This window comes from Ceratina calcarata, unplaced genomic scaffold, assembly GCF_001652005.2.
Source record: "Ceratina calcarata isolate Rehan_Ccalc_2016 unplaced genomic scaffold, ASM165200v1 scaffold39.2, whole genome shotgun sequence".
NCBI classification, from domain to species: domain Eukaryota; kingdom Metazoa; phylum Arthropoda; class Insecta; order Hymenoptera; family Apidae; genus Ceratina; species Ceratina calcarata.
This window is the reverse complement of record NW_017162322.1, coordinates 856,861-873,915: the sequence shown is the minus strand read 5'-3', so window position 1 is coordinate 873,915 and position 17,055 is coordinate 856,861. Positions and strand designations below refer to the sequence as shown.

The following is a 17,055-nucleotide window of genomic DNA, read 5'->3' as shown; positions in this document are numbered from 1 at the left end:
ACCCAGCATGCTCCATTTACCCCGATAGCTACGAATACGTGTATTACAGCCGGGGTATCGAAATTCCTCCATCCCGTCCCATCCCAGCAGCCATTTTACTTGAAACGACAAGCTCCCCGCGCGGCGTAACGATCCGACGTTTCACAGAAAGTTTCACAGACATTTTTTGTGCCGCCTCTAGTCGTAAAACTTTCCCCGACGCTTTCATATTCGACGGGCGATGATATCGGTGATCGGGCAAGTTAAAATATTGTCAGTTCCTGAGTTAATCGTCGTCCGATTAGCTGCACGATCGTTGATCTCTTTTATATCAGCGATCTTTTATTTGACGATCGATGAAATGGTTTCGAGGTGAGAAACTCTGTTTGCGAGCTTTTTCACCCCAGTGGTTGAGATTAGAGAAGTTGCCGCTCGGCGATGTTTGACCGAGTCGAGTTTCAACGAACGCTGAACAAAGTTCGTTTTTTTTTTTTAGAAGAAGGCTCGACTGTGTGAGGTCACAATGTGGCACGAATTGAGTTCATGAAAATTCGTTTTTCGTAAACTTGCCTGCTTTTATCGGAATGGAAAGGAAGGAACAGGTGCCCACAGACGTAATAAGAGTTTCTGGATCATTGAGTCGCCTTATGAAATCGAGCGAAACTAAACCGTGCAATGTGCGAGAAATTTGAAGGCCGGGAGCCAATTAAGAGTTTAAACTCTCTCGGCGGTGAAAAAAGGAGTTTATCGCCGTGCCATTCCGTTTTTCCCAGCTCTCCATAAACAGTCAACGGCTGATGGTATTGGCAGAGCGAGGGGAAAAAAGCGTCGCGTCGGGTGCACGGCGTACAGATTCGAGCGGCGTCGAATTGATCGCTTAATAATGCAAATGCGATTTCAGTCTTTAACGCCGACTCGGGCGTCCCTCGTTTAATAGGATCGCGTTTCAAGAATTGAAACGAGATTCGATGACTGAAGACGATTGGACACAATTTTCGACATGAAAAGTCTTACGAGTATTAAACGATGTCTACTCTCGATGAAAAAGATATTTTTATACCAACGGAGGTCATCAAATTTTTCCAGAGACCTAAGACGTCGATCGAGGCCATGCCTGTCATCGTACCTCATAAAAAAGCGATAAATTCGGCCGGTTTTTCCGGCAGGGCGACGGGGGTGGAATTCAAAAGAAATTGGCGAAGGGAATCGATCAAAATTTAGGGGATATATTCGTGGCGCCGTGTCACGAGCATTCCGGCATCACCGCAAATCTTGATTAACCTCCTTCGTCCTCGGGAAGTTACGGAGTCTCGTGGCAGAGAAACGTAACATCCATTTTCATCCCCAATGACGTGCGTCTGGCCTGGACGAGCGATCATGGTTGCACCATATGTTCGCGTTAAGCCTCGGCATCAATGAATCGTTTCAACCGAATGATCAATAATTAAACTACGAGACGTTTTACAAATTTAGACCGAGAATAAGTTAACCAAGAATTATTACATTTTATATTTTCTAAATAAATGAGAGAGTTTCGTAATTGTTATAATGACTCTAATAAATAAATTGCCCTCACCTGACATGTATGTTTCACGTTGAATTGTCTCAAGTTTACAATTGGAGTGAAAATTCCCAACAAGCTCATTCGTTAATTTTACGTGTGAAATTGTAGGTGGAAACAGCTTTTTGCCATCACATTTTTCGTTTATCACGAGAAATTAAAGTGTCTGTTTGCGGAAAATGATAAATTGCGTTGATCTCGGAACCAAACACTGGGTTGCAGTAATTTCGATAAAATATTGGGAAACAAAAATTGAGTTTAAAGACAGCGCGAGAATAAAAATTACAGTATATTTGATATAATAATTCTGTGCATATTTATAGATGTTTCATTTGACTGAAAAAAACTTTTAAAAAGAGAAGAATTACGTGCATCTGCTTCCACTATCGAAGCTAATAAATCTAATTTCATTCACACGTTTGCAGCAGTTGTATAAATTAAATGTAATTGATTAACAAGAGTTACAAATTCATTTCAGAATTTCAGCACCGTTCCAAGTGGTTGCCGTGGCTCTGGTACTGGCTGCCACAATTTCAGCTTTAATTGGACATTGCTATTCGGATCATAGAACTCTGGTTGCCTGCGGATTATTCCTACTCAGTGGTAAGGATTCACGACACTTCTAGATCTTATTATCAATCCACTGAAAATGATTGTCACAATACAATAGAACTTCATACACGTTCTGTTCCCGTAAACAATTACGTCACGTTTTCTGATTAATTTGCTATTTACGATATCGATTTATGCCGAACAAAGTTGTACGGAAATTTCGAACACGAAAGTCCTTAAGTGCTTGAAAATGTAACGTGGATTCGGGTCGAATCAAGGCTCGATAAACTGCTCGCTAATTACGTCCGGGCGGACGTTCGCTGAATTATTTGCTCGGAAGTCGACAGCCGAGAGTCGCGTTTTATACTTCCGGCCGAGCGACGATCCCGTCCGACCGATTTTTAATCGAGCCCCTTCATCCCCGCGGGTCGGAACCGTCGCACTTTCCCAAGGGTTCGTTTTGCTCCATTTTCATTCATTTCCTCGTCCATATTCGTCGCTGTTTATTGTATTTCAACTATCGCGTTCAACTTTAGAAACATTTCTCGCGAATCAGAATTCTACATTCGTTCTAATCTGTTAAAGTAAAAATTAGTAAGTGAATAATCGAGAATTCTGCGATGAGAGAAACAGTATTCGATCCGGCAGTCTGATACGTAAACGCTTTATTTAATAAAACAATACATTTTCAACGGGGTCTAGCTTCGAATGTTAAGAAGCCTCTGCCAAGAATACGAAACGGTTCCCTCGTGGGACAAGGGAGCTCGTCTCCGTCGCGTGCACGTGATTCCGAGGTGATCTATGAACTGTTCACGCGCGTGAACACTCGTGCGCCGGGAGAGGATAGAGAGAACCGGTGGATCATATTGTTAGCTTTTCAGCGGGTAGAAAGCGCGGTTGATACACCGACCGGGCCGAGGGTAGTCTCCCGGCGCGAGGGAAAGAGGGATGGTCTCGATACGTGACCAGCGAGCAAACGCTCGTCAGCTTTCAAAAATCGTCACCCTCGTTTTCCACCCTCTCTCTTTTCTCTCTCTCTCTCTCTCTCTCTCTCCGCTCGTTTTTATCATTTCTCCTCGGTCACGCTGGTTAACTCTGAAAGCGTCCGCCGTGTTAATCACTGCGTTCTCTCCCCATCTTCGCTGCTCTTCCCCGTCCCGATGATTTTTTGCCGGATCATCGCTGATTAGAAGCGACCCAGGCTTTTTACCAGACTTTATGGTGTCCGGTTAGTTCTCACCTCCCTCTTTGGAAAAGCTCGGCTCGCATTAAGCCTGAAACGTACTTTACGCGTTGCACAGATTGTGTGGGCCACTCTCGGCGCTTGTTTCCCGTCTCCACCCTTATTTTCCGCTGGCTCCGACAGCCCGGCTGCCAACAATAGATAGATAAACCCGGCATTTATGGCGAGAGAGATATCAAAGATCGCGCGATAGCATTCGGTGGAAACAGGAAACAATTTTTCCTCGTTGCGCCGAACGATCCGGCGACACGCAATGATGAAGTCATGCAGAACACGCCACGCCGCCGCGTTGTGGAATACATTTTGCGGGCCGGACTCGAGGCGACGCGAGGCTCTCCCTTATTTTTCAAACCGCGCCCACCGGTCGGGATTTCGCGGAAAACCGCGTTGAGAATTCGTGGAAAGCTCGCCAATTCCATACCCGACGTGTATACGCGCCTGTTTTTTACGTATAGAAACACGCAGATTTATAAATTTCGTTGAAAACCGGCGTTGTTTTTCCTCCACCTGAAACGAAATTTGAATCCAATTGTAAAAGCACTCGCGGAACGCGGTGAAAATATTTCCCGATGCGGTCTGTTAATGCTTATTATCTCGGCGGGCGGTTTTACTTCGTTTCAACATTAACATAATAGGAATTTCGTTCCTGTTCAGATCCATAAAACTTTTAATCCCCACGTTGACGAACAGCTATAACGTGTAGGATATATCTTTTCAATTCGAATAGGTAGATTGCAGATTTTATTCATATCATAAAACAGAATTTCCAAAAAATATACAATATAATATGTATTAATTATTTTTTATAAGTAGATTTCATTTTTTAGACTGACATCACGAAAGTATTAAAAGTCCAAAGTTTAATAAGAGCTTATCCTGTCAGATGCACCGAGATCAAGCCCATTGACGTTTAATTTAAATGCAAACCTGCGGGTCGATTAAGAGCAAAACAGCGATTAATCCCGGTAGTTAACGTATCGGACCCTTCGGGACAAAGTCGTCCGGATTGGTTACAAAGACGCGAATCCGATGGCCCGGTTTTCATTTCGTGCGTTCCTTTCCTCGTGGATCGTCGGGGTAATCACGCTCCGGGTAAAAGCGGCCGGAAGCCGGGAGTTCCTCGCCGAGAGATGGCTCGTAATTACGTGTCGGGGAACAGGTCTGGTAGCAAGAAAAAGATGGACACCAGAGATAGCCATGGCCGAGGCAGAGACGAGGATAGAGTCGAGAGCGGCTGGAAACTCCACGGCGGAAGGATCGGTCTGATTTATATCGAGCTTTACTACTGGACCTCGATCTCGCCCCCCTCTCTCCCGTTTTCTCGCTCGATTTTCGAGGGTTCTCTCAGAGTGGAATCTGGATCAGGAATTTCTTCGGAATCCTCGCGGATTCTCCGTTTGATCGATAACCCTTATTCTGCACCGTAAATTGTGATTCATATCTTCTCGGGGAATCATCTTAACGTGTTAACGGTTGGTCACTTCATTGATTCCGTACTCCAAAACACGAACTACTGTAGTTCCTTACTTATATAAATTATAATCGTATTCTCATCTCATTAGTTAAGTACAACAATCTTTAATGGCTACACATAAGAATTCTTAATTTCATTCGTTTTTATTTTGGATTTTTCTTAAAATGATTAAGCAATCAGTCTGAGAGATTTTATTCTCGTTCGGGCCCGGGGTGTGACGTTTTATTGGCGAAATCGATAGGCGATACAATATCACGAAACGCCCTTACGCTCTGCCGTGCCGAAAAAGTTCTTCCTCGCGAACATCAAAGGCGAGAGGCTCAAAAGGGAAAAAGCGTGTCTGTGTGTATGTGTATGTGTGTGCGGAGAGCAGCTGGTGGTGGAAAGCAATACGAGCTCGATTTTCTCGACCTCAATAATACGAAACACGAAGCAATCGCTTTCTGTTCGGTGCCGATATATCGCGACTAGGAACCGTGTCGCCCAGCAAAAGAATTTATTTGTTGCCCCGTTCACCGCAATTTGGCCATTGTCGCGACCCGGCGTGTCCTTAGTTTTATTACTCCAGAACCAAGGAACGCCACGTGCCCCCTCCTCGGTTACTTATTACATTGTAACGCAGTGATTCAATCTTAATTGTTATAGAAACATAAAACAAGGCCTTACAAGAAATTGTGTATTTCAAGATAAATTTCTTATATCAAACTTTATTATATTTAAAAAAAAAAGTATCTTCACATTGAATAATTAAAGAATTCATTTAATGCAGGGAATTAATTTGAAAGATTGACAATTTAGGAAAGAAACGTTAAATTAAAATTAGAATTAGAATTTGGCAAGTGAAATCGAGAAGTAAATGAAGACGTGCTGGGCAATGATAAAATAATTTGAGGGAGATAGGGAAGCAGTGACGAGTTAAGAAAAGTTGGATCTGCACGCGATAACTGCTTAATACTTATCGATAAGACGTCTCCTCCGCTTTCTTTCTTAATCCGCTTCGGCTTGCTACGAAGTTCCGAAGGGGAATCTTCCTCCGAAACTTCAAAACGATTACGTCCGAGGCAAAGACAAACAAAATTAAACGATCAAAGTTGAGGGAGAAAATGAGCGGAAGCATCCGGGAATTTTATCGTGGAAACGTTGCTGGACGAAGAAATTCTGTCGGAGAAGTGAAACTATGATAGAAGCAACAAATACGATAGTAACTTGATTTATATTTGAGAGTTTTAAGTAAATGTTATCATTTATAAATTTTATTACCAGATACATAAATTTATTTTGTATTAAAGCAGGTTAAGTAAAAAAATACTAGAAAATCTGTGTGTTTCAAAAAAATTTCAGTTTGACCCCGACAGTTGATGAAAGGTTTACATTTTACCAGCTGTAATTTGCTAAAAGCGTGCACAAACACCGCTGACCAGGCGAAAGGTACCGTTGTTCCGGGCAACTGATCTGGAAGAAATCCTGATTGGTCGAAGCTATCAAGTATAAACAATGTTCTTCCAGGCAGCTTAATCAATCTAATAGTAGAAATCACAGCATCACGTTGATAATTTTTATTACTTTCCCTCGATTAAATGTTTGAGCATTTGACAATATAACTCGAGATGAAGAGACGAAATTATCAGGAATTTCACAATTATATGCTATTTTCAAGCGTAATTGCCATTATTAAACGCAACGCGAAAATTGCAGCTGCAATTTTCTGCAGTAGGAAAAAATATTCGCGAGTAAATAAAATCTGAAATTAAAAAATTCGCTGTTGAACAAGTGAACAGTTTTCAACACGATACAGTAACTGCGAACTCGGTTTTAATTTCCCTGTGAAGTCTATCAACCAAATTTTACAATCCCCTCGTATTCTGTCCGAACTCCTACGGATCTTGTTGCCAGGATTTAAAGGCGAATTATATTAATTCCCGGCGCTGGCGAGAACTCGTCAAGCGACCCCAGCACAGGTGGCAGGGCGTTAAATGCCCCGGCGAACAAACGGGGGAAATTATCTGCAACGGCTCAAGTAATAACGCTTAACTGCGGCGGAGAAAGAGGCGGACGGAAGGGCTGCGCGTTGCGGAATTATAAATTGTTCGGGCATAGTTGTAATTGTTTCGTTTCCGCGGAGACAACGCAACGGCTGACTACCGTCCGACCGGTTTAACTCCCATCGCGCGTGCAAATCGGAAATTCGCCAGACAATTGGAAGATTCTTCTTACAGGAAAATACAGTATCCGTTTCGTTATATTCGGTCGTAAGAATTTTTCACAAGAATCGTTATATCAAACACTGAACGTTTAATGAAACATTCATAGCTTCTATTTAAAAAACGCGGTTTTTGCAATGGCGCCTTGTATTATCCAACCAATGAAATAAATGCATGCAATTTCTTATGTTTCATATTCTCGTTCATTGTAATCTCGCTCATCATATTATCTTTCATGTTCTAATAGATTAAATCTTTCGAGCTATGAATTTTTTTGTGAAAGCATAAAATCTGCAGACTGTAGAGCAGTTTTGTTGAATTTTTATTCGACTCTGAAGCTTCTAAGAGAGCGTGATAACCCGTCGAAATCCGAGCTCTGCTTATTTGGTCCGCTCATTATCATCGATTTCGATCGATTTACCAGATGCGTTCGAGCGGACGCGAGGAAGTCAAGCGAATTAAACAAACTTTCCGAGAGCGAAGGAAATCGAACGTAACGAGAGAGATCGAGGTCCCCCTAACGATAATCGGAAGCAGATTGTCGTCGAACGAAACGGGGAACAGTCGGTTAAGTGGTCCGAACGGTGTCCGAGGAACGCTTCGTCGACTATGCTGGATGCCCGTTCTCGTTGTCCCGGCTGGAAATGCTTAGTCAGTCGACACGAGAAATTATAGGGTTTGGGAACGCGAACAGCGCGCAGGAAACCCATGAATTCCACGTGAAAGCAAATACCTTCTCGCGAGCGTTGTTAAACATTAAATTTCCTGCAAAATGTTCGGAATCGAACATAGCAGTTCATTTACGATGCTCTTTTTGCGATAATTATATCTGCCGGACTGTTCACGAAATAATTAACTCGCAAAGAGATTACTCTTTAGTAACCTTGTAACAATGGTTAATTATCCGACTAATAAAATTTCTTCTTTTAATATTCGTTAATGAGTTTCAAAAGCCTCGTTACCTTTGTAATACGTATTCAAGGTACGATGGTATTTAATTTAAAAAAGTTTGCAACAAGCTTCGTATATTTCGTTTCATTTTATTTAACAAAAACCACAAGTTTCCGACGATCGATTCGAGAGGAAGGTTTCGTCCATCGTTTCGCGTAATAGTGGGTAAGCGGGGGTGGTTTTGCCTTACCCTACTCGTTCTTTGCAGTTGCCTCATGTTAAGCACTGCCGGTAATGCGCTTCTTGGTACATTAACCTCTACCCGCACAAGCTCGAACCGGAGCCGCACGTATACACGCGTGCACAATGAAGGTTTTCGCGTTTAAACCCAGCCGGGCTCGAGTCGAACCCGCCGCGGAAACGGAAACATCTTCCTCGTCGATGCACCTGTTAATTGAAATCATTCATTGTCCGCATGCGCAATTAATCTTGATTTATCTCCGAAGATCTCCCGTCTGACTGGCCTCCGCTCGTTCTGCTCTTGAAATATGAAAAAGAGTTCAGGACGAGAGAAACGTGAGAAATAAAAACTGGTTACTCGTCGGTCGGTGGAATTCTTAAAAGATCTCTGCGCGAATATCATTATTTGGGTGTTCGCAGGAATTAAGCTTGCGACTACTGCGAAGCTGGAGCGTTGGTTAATGTACCAAGAAATGGACGGACGGATAAAACAGCGAGAAACCGCGTTGAAAGTCATGAACCGCTCCGAAAGCCCGAGACACAAAAAAGTTTTTAATGACTCGCCGGGAGATTAACTGAACGAGACAGAAACATCCATCATTCCCATAAAAGCTGCTTCATATCAAACTTTTTATTAAACGTCATTTTAAAAAAATTCCCATTCAATTGGCCATAACTTCGCAACGAATAACAGTAATTGAATGCAATTTTCACAATTAGGAAGAGGGTGCGAAACAGCGGGATTCGTAAAATAAAATTCAGTAACAGTCGCGAGCGTTCAGGATTGTTATGTGCTTCGCGCGGTTTAACAAGGCAATCGAATATAAATTGAAATTGTTCTCGGGCATTTATTAAAATCAAAGCTCTTCACCGATGTGGAAGCATCCGTATGCCAGAAATATGAACAGCTGCATCAGTCCAGTCGGGAGGTAATGTTTTACCACTTTTGCGTAGAAAGTATGCATAAGCAGCTAGCCGCTGCTAGCGTGTGTGCGCAGCTTTGAAAGGCGGAACTTTTTCGAGTGCACTAAAGCATTGTTCGTATTAAAATAAGAACCACGTTTAAGTACATAACGCGTTTAATGAAAAAACCCTCTGGTTTTAAGCTGCCCAAAATTGAGGCTCCTCCGGCGTGTTATTTCGTTCCCTCTCTACCGGCAGACGTGCCTGAATAAGGCTTAATGAAAATTCCCAGGACTTCAGACAGTGAAGATTTAATATTGCCGTGTCGAAGTGGAGGTATTTTATTTTTATAGAGGCGACAAGTAAAAACAGTTTGAGAAACGTTTCGACTGAAATTATATTTGTCAGCGGTTACACGGTGCTCTTAAATGATTGTCTAAAATTAACGAACGAGGTTCGAATTAAACACGGCAGGTGTTCTCGACGAGCGCGTCGAAGCCCGCGTCTCTCCCCCTTCGCCCCTCCCACACCCGCTTCCGGCTCTACCGTTCCCAGAGTTTTCAAGGGGTTGAAACAGTCACCTTAACGAGACGGCTTTTCTTTTAGTTCGCCGCTTCGGGGCGCTAACCCCCCGCCACCGAGTCTCTCCCCTCGTTTCGTTCGCCAGAAATTCGCGCCGACCTCTTTTTTTCCCTTCCATTCCCTCGCGTAACGCTGGACGCAATTTAACAACGCCCTTTCCACGGCGCAGCTGAGAAAACAATTCTCTCGCAGTCGCCTTTCTCGTTTCATGACAGCGTTAATCAGAAATTAAAGCATATAATAATAGATAAGAATTTTTCTAATCGACATTAACTGTGATTAGACGAGGAAGAAATTAAATGCAGATTCTGTGGATCACTGGATGTTTCAACAAGTGAATGCGAACGATGTTCGAGTCAAACGTTTGGGGTTCAAACACGAGGCGGAATGTTCGTGTTCAGACAATGTTTCAATTAAGGGCGGAGAACCGTGTTGCGGTTTCACACATCCTGGAGGAACGAGTAACCGAGATAATAAGCGAGCGTTCGGCCGTCTCTGAGAGATCCGAGACGGCCTTAATAAACCAAAGACCTAGCCTCTTGAGGTGTGCCTTCAAAACCCTACTTAAGAGTTTCGAGCGGTCGATGCCAGTAGCACACTCGGCCATTGAGGGTTCATTCAGCTCTGTACAATCGTAGATTATTACACATCATGAGAATCGTTCACTTAGCGTCTCGGCTATTCGTCAACTTCACAATAGGACAGTTTTATAAGACTTCGGCAAGTTTAATACTGCAATAAATTAATATACATTGTAAAGATACAATTTAAAAAAAATATATTATACTATTGAATTCAAGTCTAATCATGCATAATTAATATTACTTAACTTCTTCAATCTGCGTCAAACATATTTTTGTATTATCGTCAGAAGTTCGTGTGTCTATAATTCAGGCAACATTTTTTTATCGCAAGATTTTATCTAGCCCGATGTGTATGTTCGGAGGACTTCCGAGCGCAGCCCGAAATTCGAAATGAACAACGCGCAACAAGTTGCTGCTTACATATGCTTTGCCAACGTTTCGACAATTTACCATTGGAATACGTTGAACGATGTAAATTCCCGATTAAATGCTGCTACCTGGTGCTTTACCGGTTAAGTCAAACAACTTCCCGATTCCCAGAGGGCAAGAAAGAACCGGCGTTCCTCCAGTTTGTTTGAAGAAACTACGCTCGAACTCTTTGCTAACCGACACAAACCGGCGAAGCGAGTCATTAACATGTTTAAAAGAATCCGCAGCTGCTACTTTTAACAGGATCACGTTTTTATTTAAACTTGTCTAAGACCAGAATCTACATAAATTTCTTATACATATTAATTTGGTTTAATCTAGTTACGGTCGATATTATTTCACACGTAATTGTTTCATTGCTTCTTAAGAATTTGAAACGCGGATCCGTCCCGGAGCAGATTTAATTCAGAATAATCCTTACAATATCGAAGGAGCAACGAAGGTACGGAATAAAGAATGGGGAAACGTGGCTCCACGAGCTCCTCCAGTCATTTCATTCGGAGTTTTTTAAACCTTTTTCTACATTATTTTATCTTCCCTTTTTACCGGCCCTCTGAGGCCTCTTTCGCTCGACTGCGCATTCCTTTTAGCGATTTCAACCACCCCGCGTCCTCCGGCCACCCCTTATTCGGCGTCGCGGTGGCCGCGATGGGCGACATCCGCTTTCGTTTCACGTTCCTACGGCCCTCCATGCGTTTCCGGCCCTCGTAAAGACTAGGATTGTAGAATTTCTTAAAGACACCATGCCCTATCTGAGGAGAATCGAATGGCGATCAGGCAAGACGGTGGAATTACTCGTTCGACGATTTCACTGTCAAATCATAACATAAAAAAATCGAACACTGAATTCACGTTTGACTTTAAAATTAATATACATTGTAATGATACAATTTTTAAAAAATATATTATACTATTGAATTCAAGTCTAATCATGCATAATTAATATTACTTAACTTCTTCAATCTGCGTCAAACATATTTTTGTATTATCGTCAGAAGTTCGTGTGTCTATAATTCAGGCAACATTTTTTTATCGCAAGATTTTATCTAGCCCGATGTGTATGTTCGGAGGACTTCCGAGCGCAGCCCGAAATTCGAAATGAACAACGCGCAACAAGTTGCTGCTTACATATGCTTTGCCAACGTTTCGACAATTTACCATTGGAATACGTTGAACGATGTAAATTCCCGATTAAATGCTGCTACCTGGTGCTTTACCGGTTAAGTCAAACAACTTCCCGATTCCCAGAGGGCAAGAAAGAACCGGCGTTCCTCCAGTTTGTTTGAAGAAACTACGCTCGAACTCTTTGCTAACCGACACAAACCGGCGAAGCGAGTCATTAACATGTTTAAAAGAATCCGCAGCTGCTACTTTTAACAGGATCACGTTTTTATTTAAACTTGTCTAAGACCAGAATCTACATAAATTTCTTATACATATTAATTTGGTTTAATCTAGTTACGGTCGATATTATTTCACACGTAATTGTTTCATTGCTTCTTAAGAATTTGAAACGCGGATCCGTCCCGGAGCAGATTTAATTCAGAATAATCCTTACAATATCGAAGGAGCAACGAAGGTACGGAATAAAGAATGGGGAAACGTGGCTCCACGAGCTCCTCCAGTCATTTCATTCGGAGTTTTTTAAACCTTTTTCTACATTATTTTATCTTCCCTTTTTACCGGCCCTCTGAGGCCTCTTTCGCTCGACTGCGCATTCCTTTTAGCGATTTCAACCACCCCGCGTCCTCCGGCCACCCCTTATTCGGCGTCGCGGTGGCCGCGATGGGCGACATCCGCTTTCGTTTCACGTTCCTACGGCCCTCCATGCGTTTCCGGCCCTCGTAAAGACTAGGATTGTAGAATTTCTTAAAGACACCATGCCCTATCTGAGGAGAATCGAATGGCGATCAGGCAAGACGGTGGAATTACTCGTTCGACGATTTCACTGTCAAATCATAACATAAAAAAATCGAACACTGAATTCACGTTTGACTTTCTTAAACTATTAATTTCACATTTGCATAGTAATTTCTCAAAAGGAGAAGAAACAGTAGATAATCAAAAGATTCAGCAGACAAGGGAAAGAAAAAAAAAAGAATATGAATCCATCGAGACTACCCTTGATTCATATCCCTTTTTTTCCTCTCGGGCCAAAGGAAACTCTTTTCGGCAAGAATGTTCAATTATGCAACGGGTGCTCGGCAGACTTCCGTTCATCGAAGCGAGGGTTTCCACGGGGCTGCGCACCCCACGCGGCGAATTTAAATTAATATTCTGTGGCGAGTGTTGTAAATCACTGCGGTACGGCTCCGAGTTGTTGCCTCGCTGTTTGTTGTTCCGCGTTCCCAACCGGAAATTACGTCTTTACTCGAACGACCTTCGTTAGTTGGTCGCGAACTCGCGTGTCGATGGGACGTTAAAACAATCTGCGAATGTCTAGATTTGTCGAAGACCGCCAGAGGTCCAGTTAAAACAAGCAGTTAACAAGTCCGAAAGCTTCGACGAATGTCTGTTCTATTAAAATTATGAAATTGCAAAAGTGGGGTAGATCGTAAAGTCGGGAGTCATCTTCCTTTGCCTATTCATACGGTTATTCGGTTTAGAATGGGAGTCTTGGCTGACAGTTTCGCGGGATATCGACTCGCAATACGGCGTGAAGTGTAAAACCCGACAGAATGGAAGTCAATTTACGAATACATCTCGTAGGCGAAGGGAAAAGAAATGGAAGAAACGGAGGTATGATCCCGTAGCGAGGCCCGGCCGCGCTGGATTACCACTTGGAGCTCGATTCCCCAACGCGCACCGTCTACCGCGATATCTTTCCATTTGCCCGCCCTTCGCGTCCCTTTCCGCTCTTTTTACGATTCGATCTGCTCCCGTGTTTCTTACCTTCCCTTTTCGTTCTCGGATAATCCACCGACTCGGTATACAGGGTGTACGAAATTTTCAGAGCATCACGAGAAGTTTAAAAAAAGTCCAAATTAATGTTTAAAAAGTTGGAGACGTTATCGTTTGAGGATATCAGAATTACAATTTCTTCTGTTTCATTTTCTTGAAATTCTTCTTTTTTTCGAGTAAAACACACGAGTACTCCTAAATTATATCGGAAAATATTGAAGGATTTGAAACAATCAATGAAACGATCGAAGTACAGACGTACTGTTTGAACGAAATCGAAGAAAGAGCGGCTGTTAAGTGATAAAGAGAGGATAGGGGGATGGGGCCAGGGTAATATCGCGTCTAGAGGGGCCAAATTGATTTCTCCCCTCCAAAGGGGGACGTAAGTTGAGAAGCAAGTATGTATGTAGAGAAGGAGAGAGCGTCTGGATTCAACATTTTAATAAAAGCCACCCTGCGGTTTTGTCGCCGCTCGACGATGAACTTTCCCAAGCCTCGAACTGACGGTCGACCGCACCAGACACTCACCCCTCACCGCGACGGTGAACTATACATATGTACTTACTGCACCCGAACGGTCGAGCTTGCGAATTCCTTTTTCTGTTCATTTTTTCTTTTCTATTTCGATTTTATGGAAAACGCCGAGGTTGCAAGTACTCCTTGTTTGCCGGTGTTTTAATTAGCATATTTAAATAGGTTTCACCAATTAAGGAGAATTGAAGTTTCTTTCAGGCTTCTTTTCTGAAGACTTCGTATTCCTTCTAATTATCTCGTTTTGTGGTCAATTATTATAATGATATTGCTAATTGCATTGGAATTACATTACTATAATCCATGATACAGATTTTTATGAAATTTGTTTATATATAACAATCTTTCTTTGATCTATGATTCGCCACGTTGCGAAACCTGTCGAAACTAATATTCACTGTGTACGCGTCACTATCATACACCCTCTGTATTTTATTCGTTTTAATTAACTTAGGATTAAAGTACCATGGATACCAAAAATTTCCGTCACGTTTATTACACGCTCGGCCCTTGCCCTCTTCATCGTTTTAATACGCTAATCCAATATTCTAATCGCTCGACGATAAATCGCCGTGGATCCGGCGAACGATGAATTAACGGTGCGCCGACGAATATTAAAGTTCAGCATCCAGCGAAGCTTAATAACATTTTATTAGTCCGCCGAGCTGGCCCTGGAATCGGCAAACAGAAGCTCGTCCGCGCTCGTTTCTTTTTCAGCCGCACCATTCCTTCCCCGCGGCTATTACTCACGAATGATTAATAAAGACGTACATATTAAACGACGAGTTTTTAGTTGTGGCTCGCGTCGAAAGCTCTTGACAAACTGCCAGAAGAAGCCAACGGTGATTTTTCAGCCCCGTTCCATCGTTTTCATAATATAAAGCGGCGGAAGGTCGGGGAAAAACTGGTTGATCGATATCGGTTCGGGAGTGCTGTTTAGCATGGAGAAGGCGAAGCCTATTGTTCGTTACGATTCGACTGGATTACTGAAATTTTGATAACGCTCCCTCCATTGTTCGCGCATTTGTTTAATGTGCCGAACGAGCCAGTTTCGGATTTCGGGTTAATTTAACCAAACCCGTTTCGTCGACTGTTCACCAATTATTGTGGTTCCGAGGCTTGCGCCGGCACAAAACATTCGTTCCTAGCTCGGTGCTCGACGATGCGATATTTCGCTGGAAAAGAAACATTTGCTAAATGAAAATTTTAATCACAGACACCCAGTTCCGATGTTTCTATAAAGACGAAGGACGGTGAAATTGTCAGGAAACGTTGACCACTGGCTACGATTTTCCTGTACTCTCTTTTTTATTTTTCTCGACCAACCACGTAGACGATTTTGATTTATCGACACGCCGCGACGCTCGATCAGTTCTGTCGGACAGCCCGTTGGCAAGCCTTGTCGGACAAGACTTTCAACGCCGGTAAAAAGGATTCCGGGAGATGTTGCCTCCGCGTTCCCATTTTCCACGTCCGGCGACCGTCCTTTTTTTCCACGCGCGAAGGATGATACGGCCGGGAAAAGAATCGAGCGTGACGCCGTTCCGCTTGAACGTCCTCCTGGACATTCCTGAACGAAATTCTCCAAGAACCGAATTGCACCGCCACTGTCGTCTGATTTTCTGCGACTTTTAAACCTTTCTCCATTTCTTTATATCTTTTTGTATCTTTGTACATCGCGTTTCCTGTCTTCTTCCTTTCAATCGGATCAATCACGTGAAATTGTACGTTCACTGATTCTATATTTAAATATATTTTTCTATAAGTTTTTTAATTGACGACGGAATATTTTTGTTTCTCGACGTATCAAAATTCATTTTTGTAATGGAAAGGTCTTTCAGCGTGTAAACGTGTACAAGTTATCCGAAATTTCCGTTCGAAGAAGCCCGGGGCACGGTGAAACTTGCAAATGAAACGCAATGGAATTTATGCCGAACGGAATTAGTTTTCTACGGAAGGTAGAACCGCGAAACCGCAACCGCGGCTCGTAAATCGTGACTCCTCTGTCGCAGGTTATTAGACCGAAAGTTTCCCCGGGAGTTAATCACAACTCCTACGTGCCCGGGACGCAGTTTCGAAAAGAGTTCGCTCCGAGAGTGACAGTAACTAATAACGACGACGTCGCTCGTCTACCAACTTAAACAACTTGTCCCGCCCCGTTACATTGTAAAACCCTTTGTTCCCCGGGTGCCTGTGAACCGTTTGACGATGTCCCCTGATAACCAATCTGCGACATCAATTCTTTTTTCCACCCACGTTTAATAGCGAATTTCAAAGCGCAATTTCGATCCGACAAGCTTAAAAATTGCAGCCCCTTTGTGAGGGATTAATTAGAAAACAAATTTTGTTGTACCGCCGATGAGCAATTTCATGCACTGTTGTTTGAAACAGTAATTAGCTTCGTCTAATCTCGTTTGCCTCGAATAAAAATCAAGCGAAGTCGGGAATTCCGTTGGAACCGTGTTATTCACTTAGCGAAGAAATATCAGCATAAGTTTCTCGCGAAGCTATATTTCACGCTGTGCCCTGGGACTACATATTCTCATACATTCGGCGTGGAACCGAGGCATTTTTTCAACCACAGTAAAATATTCATGATGGCAAACTTTGCTAATAATACAAAATTCCAGTTTTATGAACAGCGTACAGGGATTCATTCCTTATTAATAAATGAAATTGTTTATTGCAAAAACTTTTTCTTCGTTTTAGAGAAAAATGTTTGAAACGAAAGTTGTAGGTACTATAAAGAGGTACAACTTTCGTGTGAAACATTTCTTTCTATCGTCAATAATTAACGAGTATTTTGCACCAGACGCAAAGGAAACCGGTTTTCAATTCCGTTTAATCACTCCTGCACGAAATTAATTATAGAAAGGCATTCAAGAAATATCCTATTACCTATCTCGACCAAAATTAATAAAGAGGGAATGACAGTCAATCGTTAAGGATGTATAGGCTATATACTCAAACAATGCTAACATGTT

General features: G+C 42.6%; 1 protein-coding gene across 1 annotated transcript in view; it reads left to right on the top strand.

The window, feature by feature from the left end:
* Window positions 1-17,055, top strand: part of LOC108626241 (uncharacterized) — a 113,200-nt gene that overhangs the window by 81,122 nt on the left and 15,023 nt on the right. Inside the window, exon 4 of the mRNA XM_018026821.2 lies at window positions 2,019-2,143. Within this exon, the coding sequence (XP_017882310.1) occupies window positions 2,019-2,143 (125 nt within the window). The remainder of the gene's footprint in view (window positions 1-2,018; window positions 2,144-17,055) is intronic.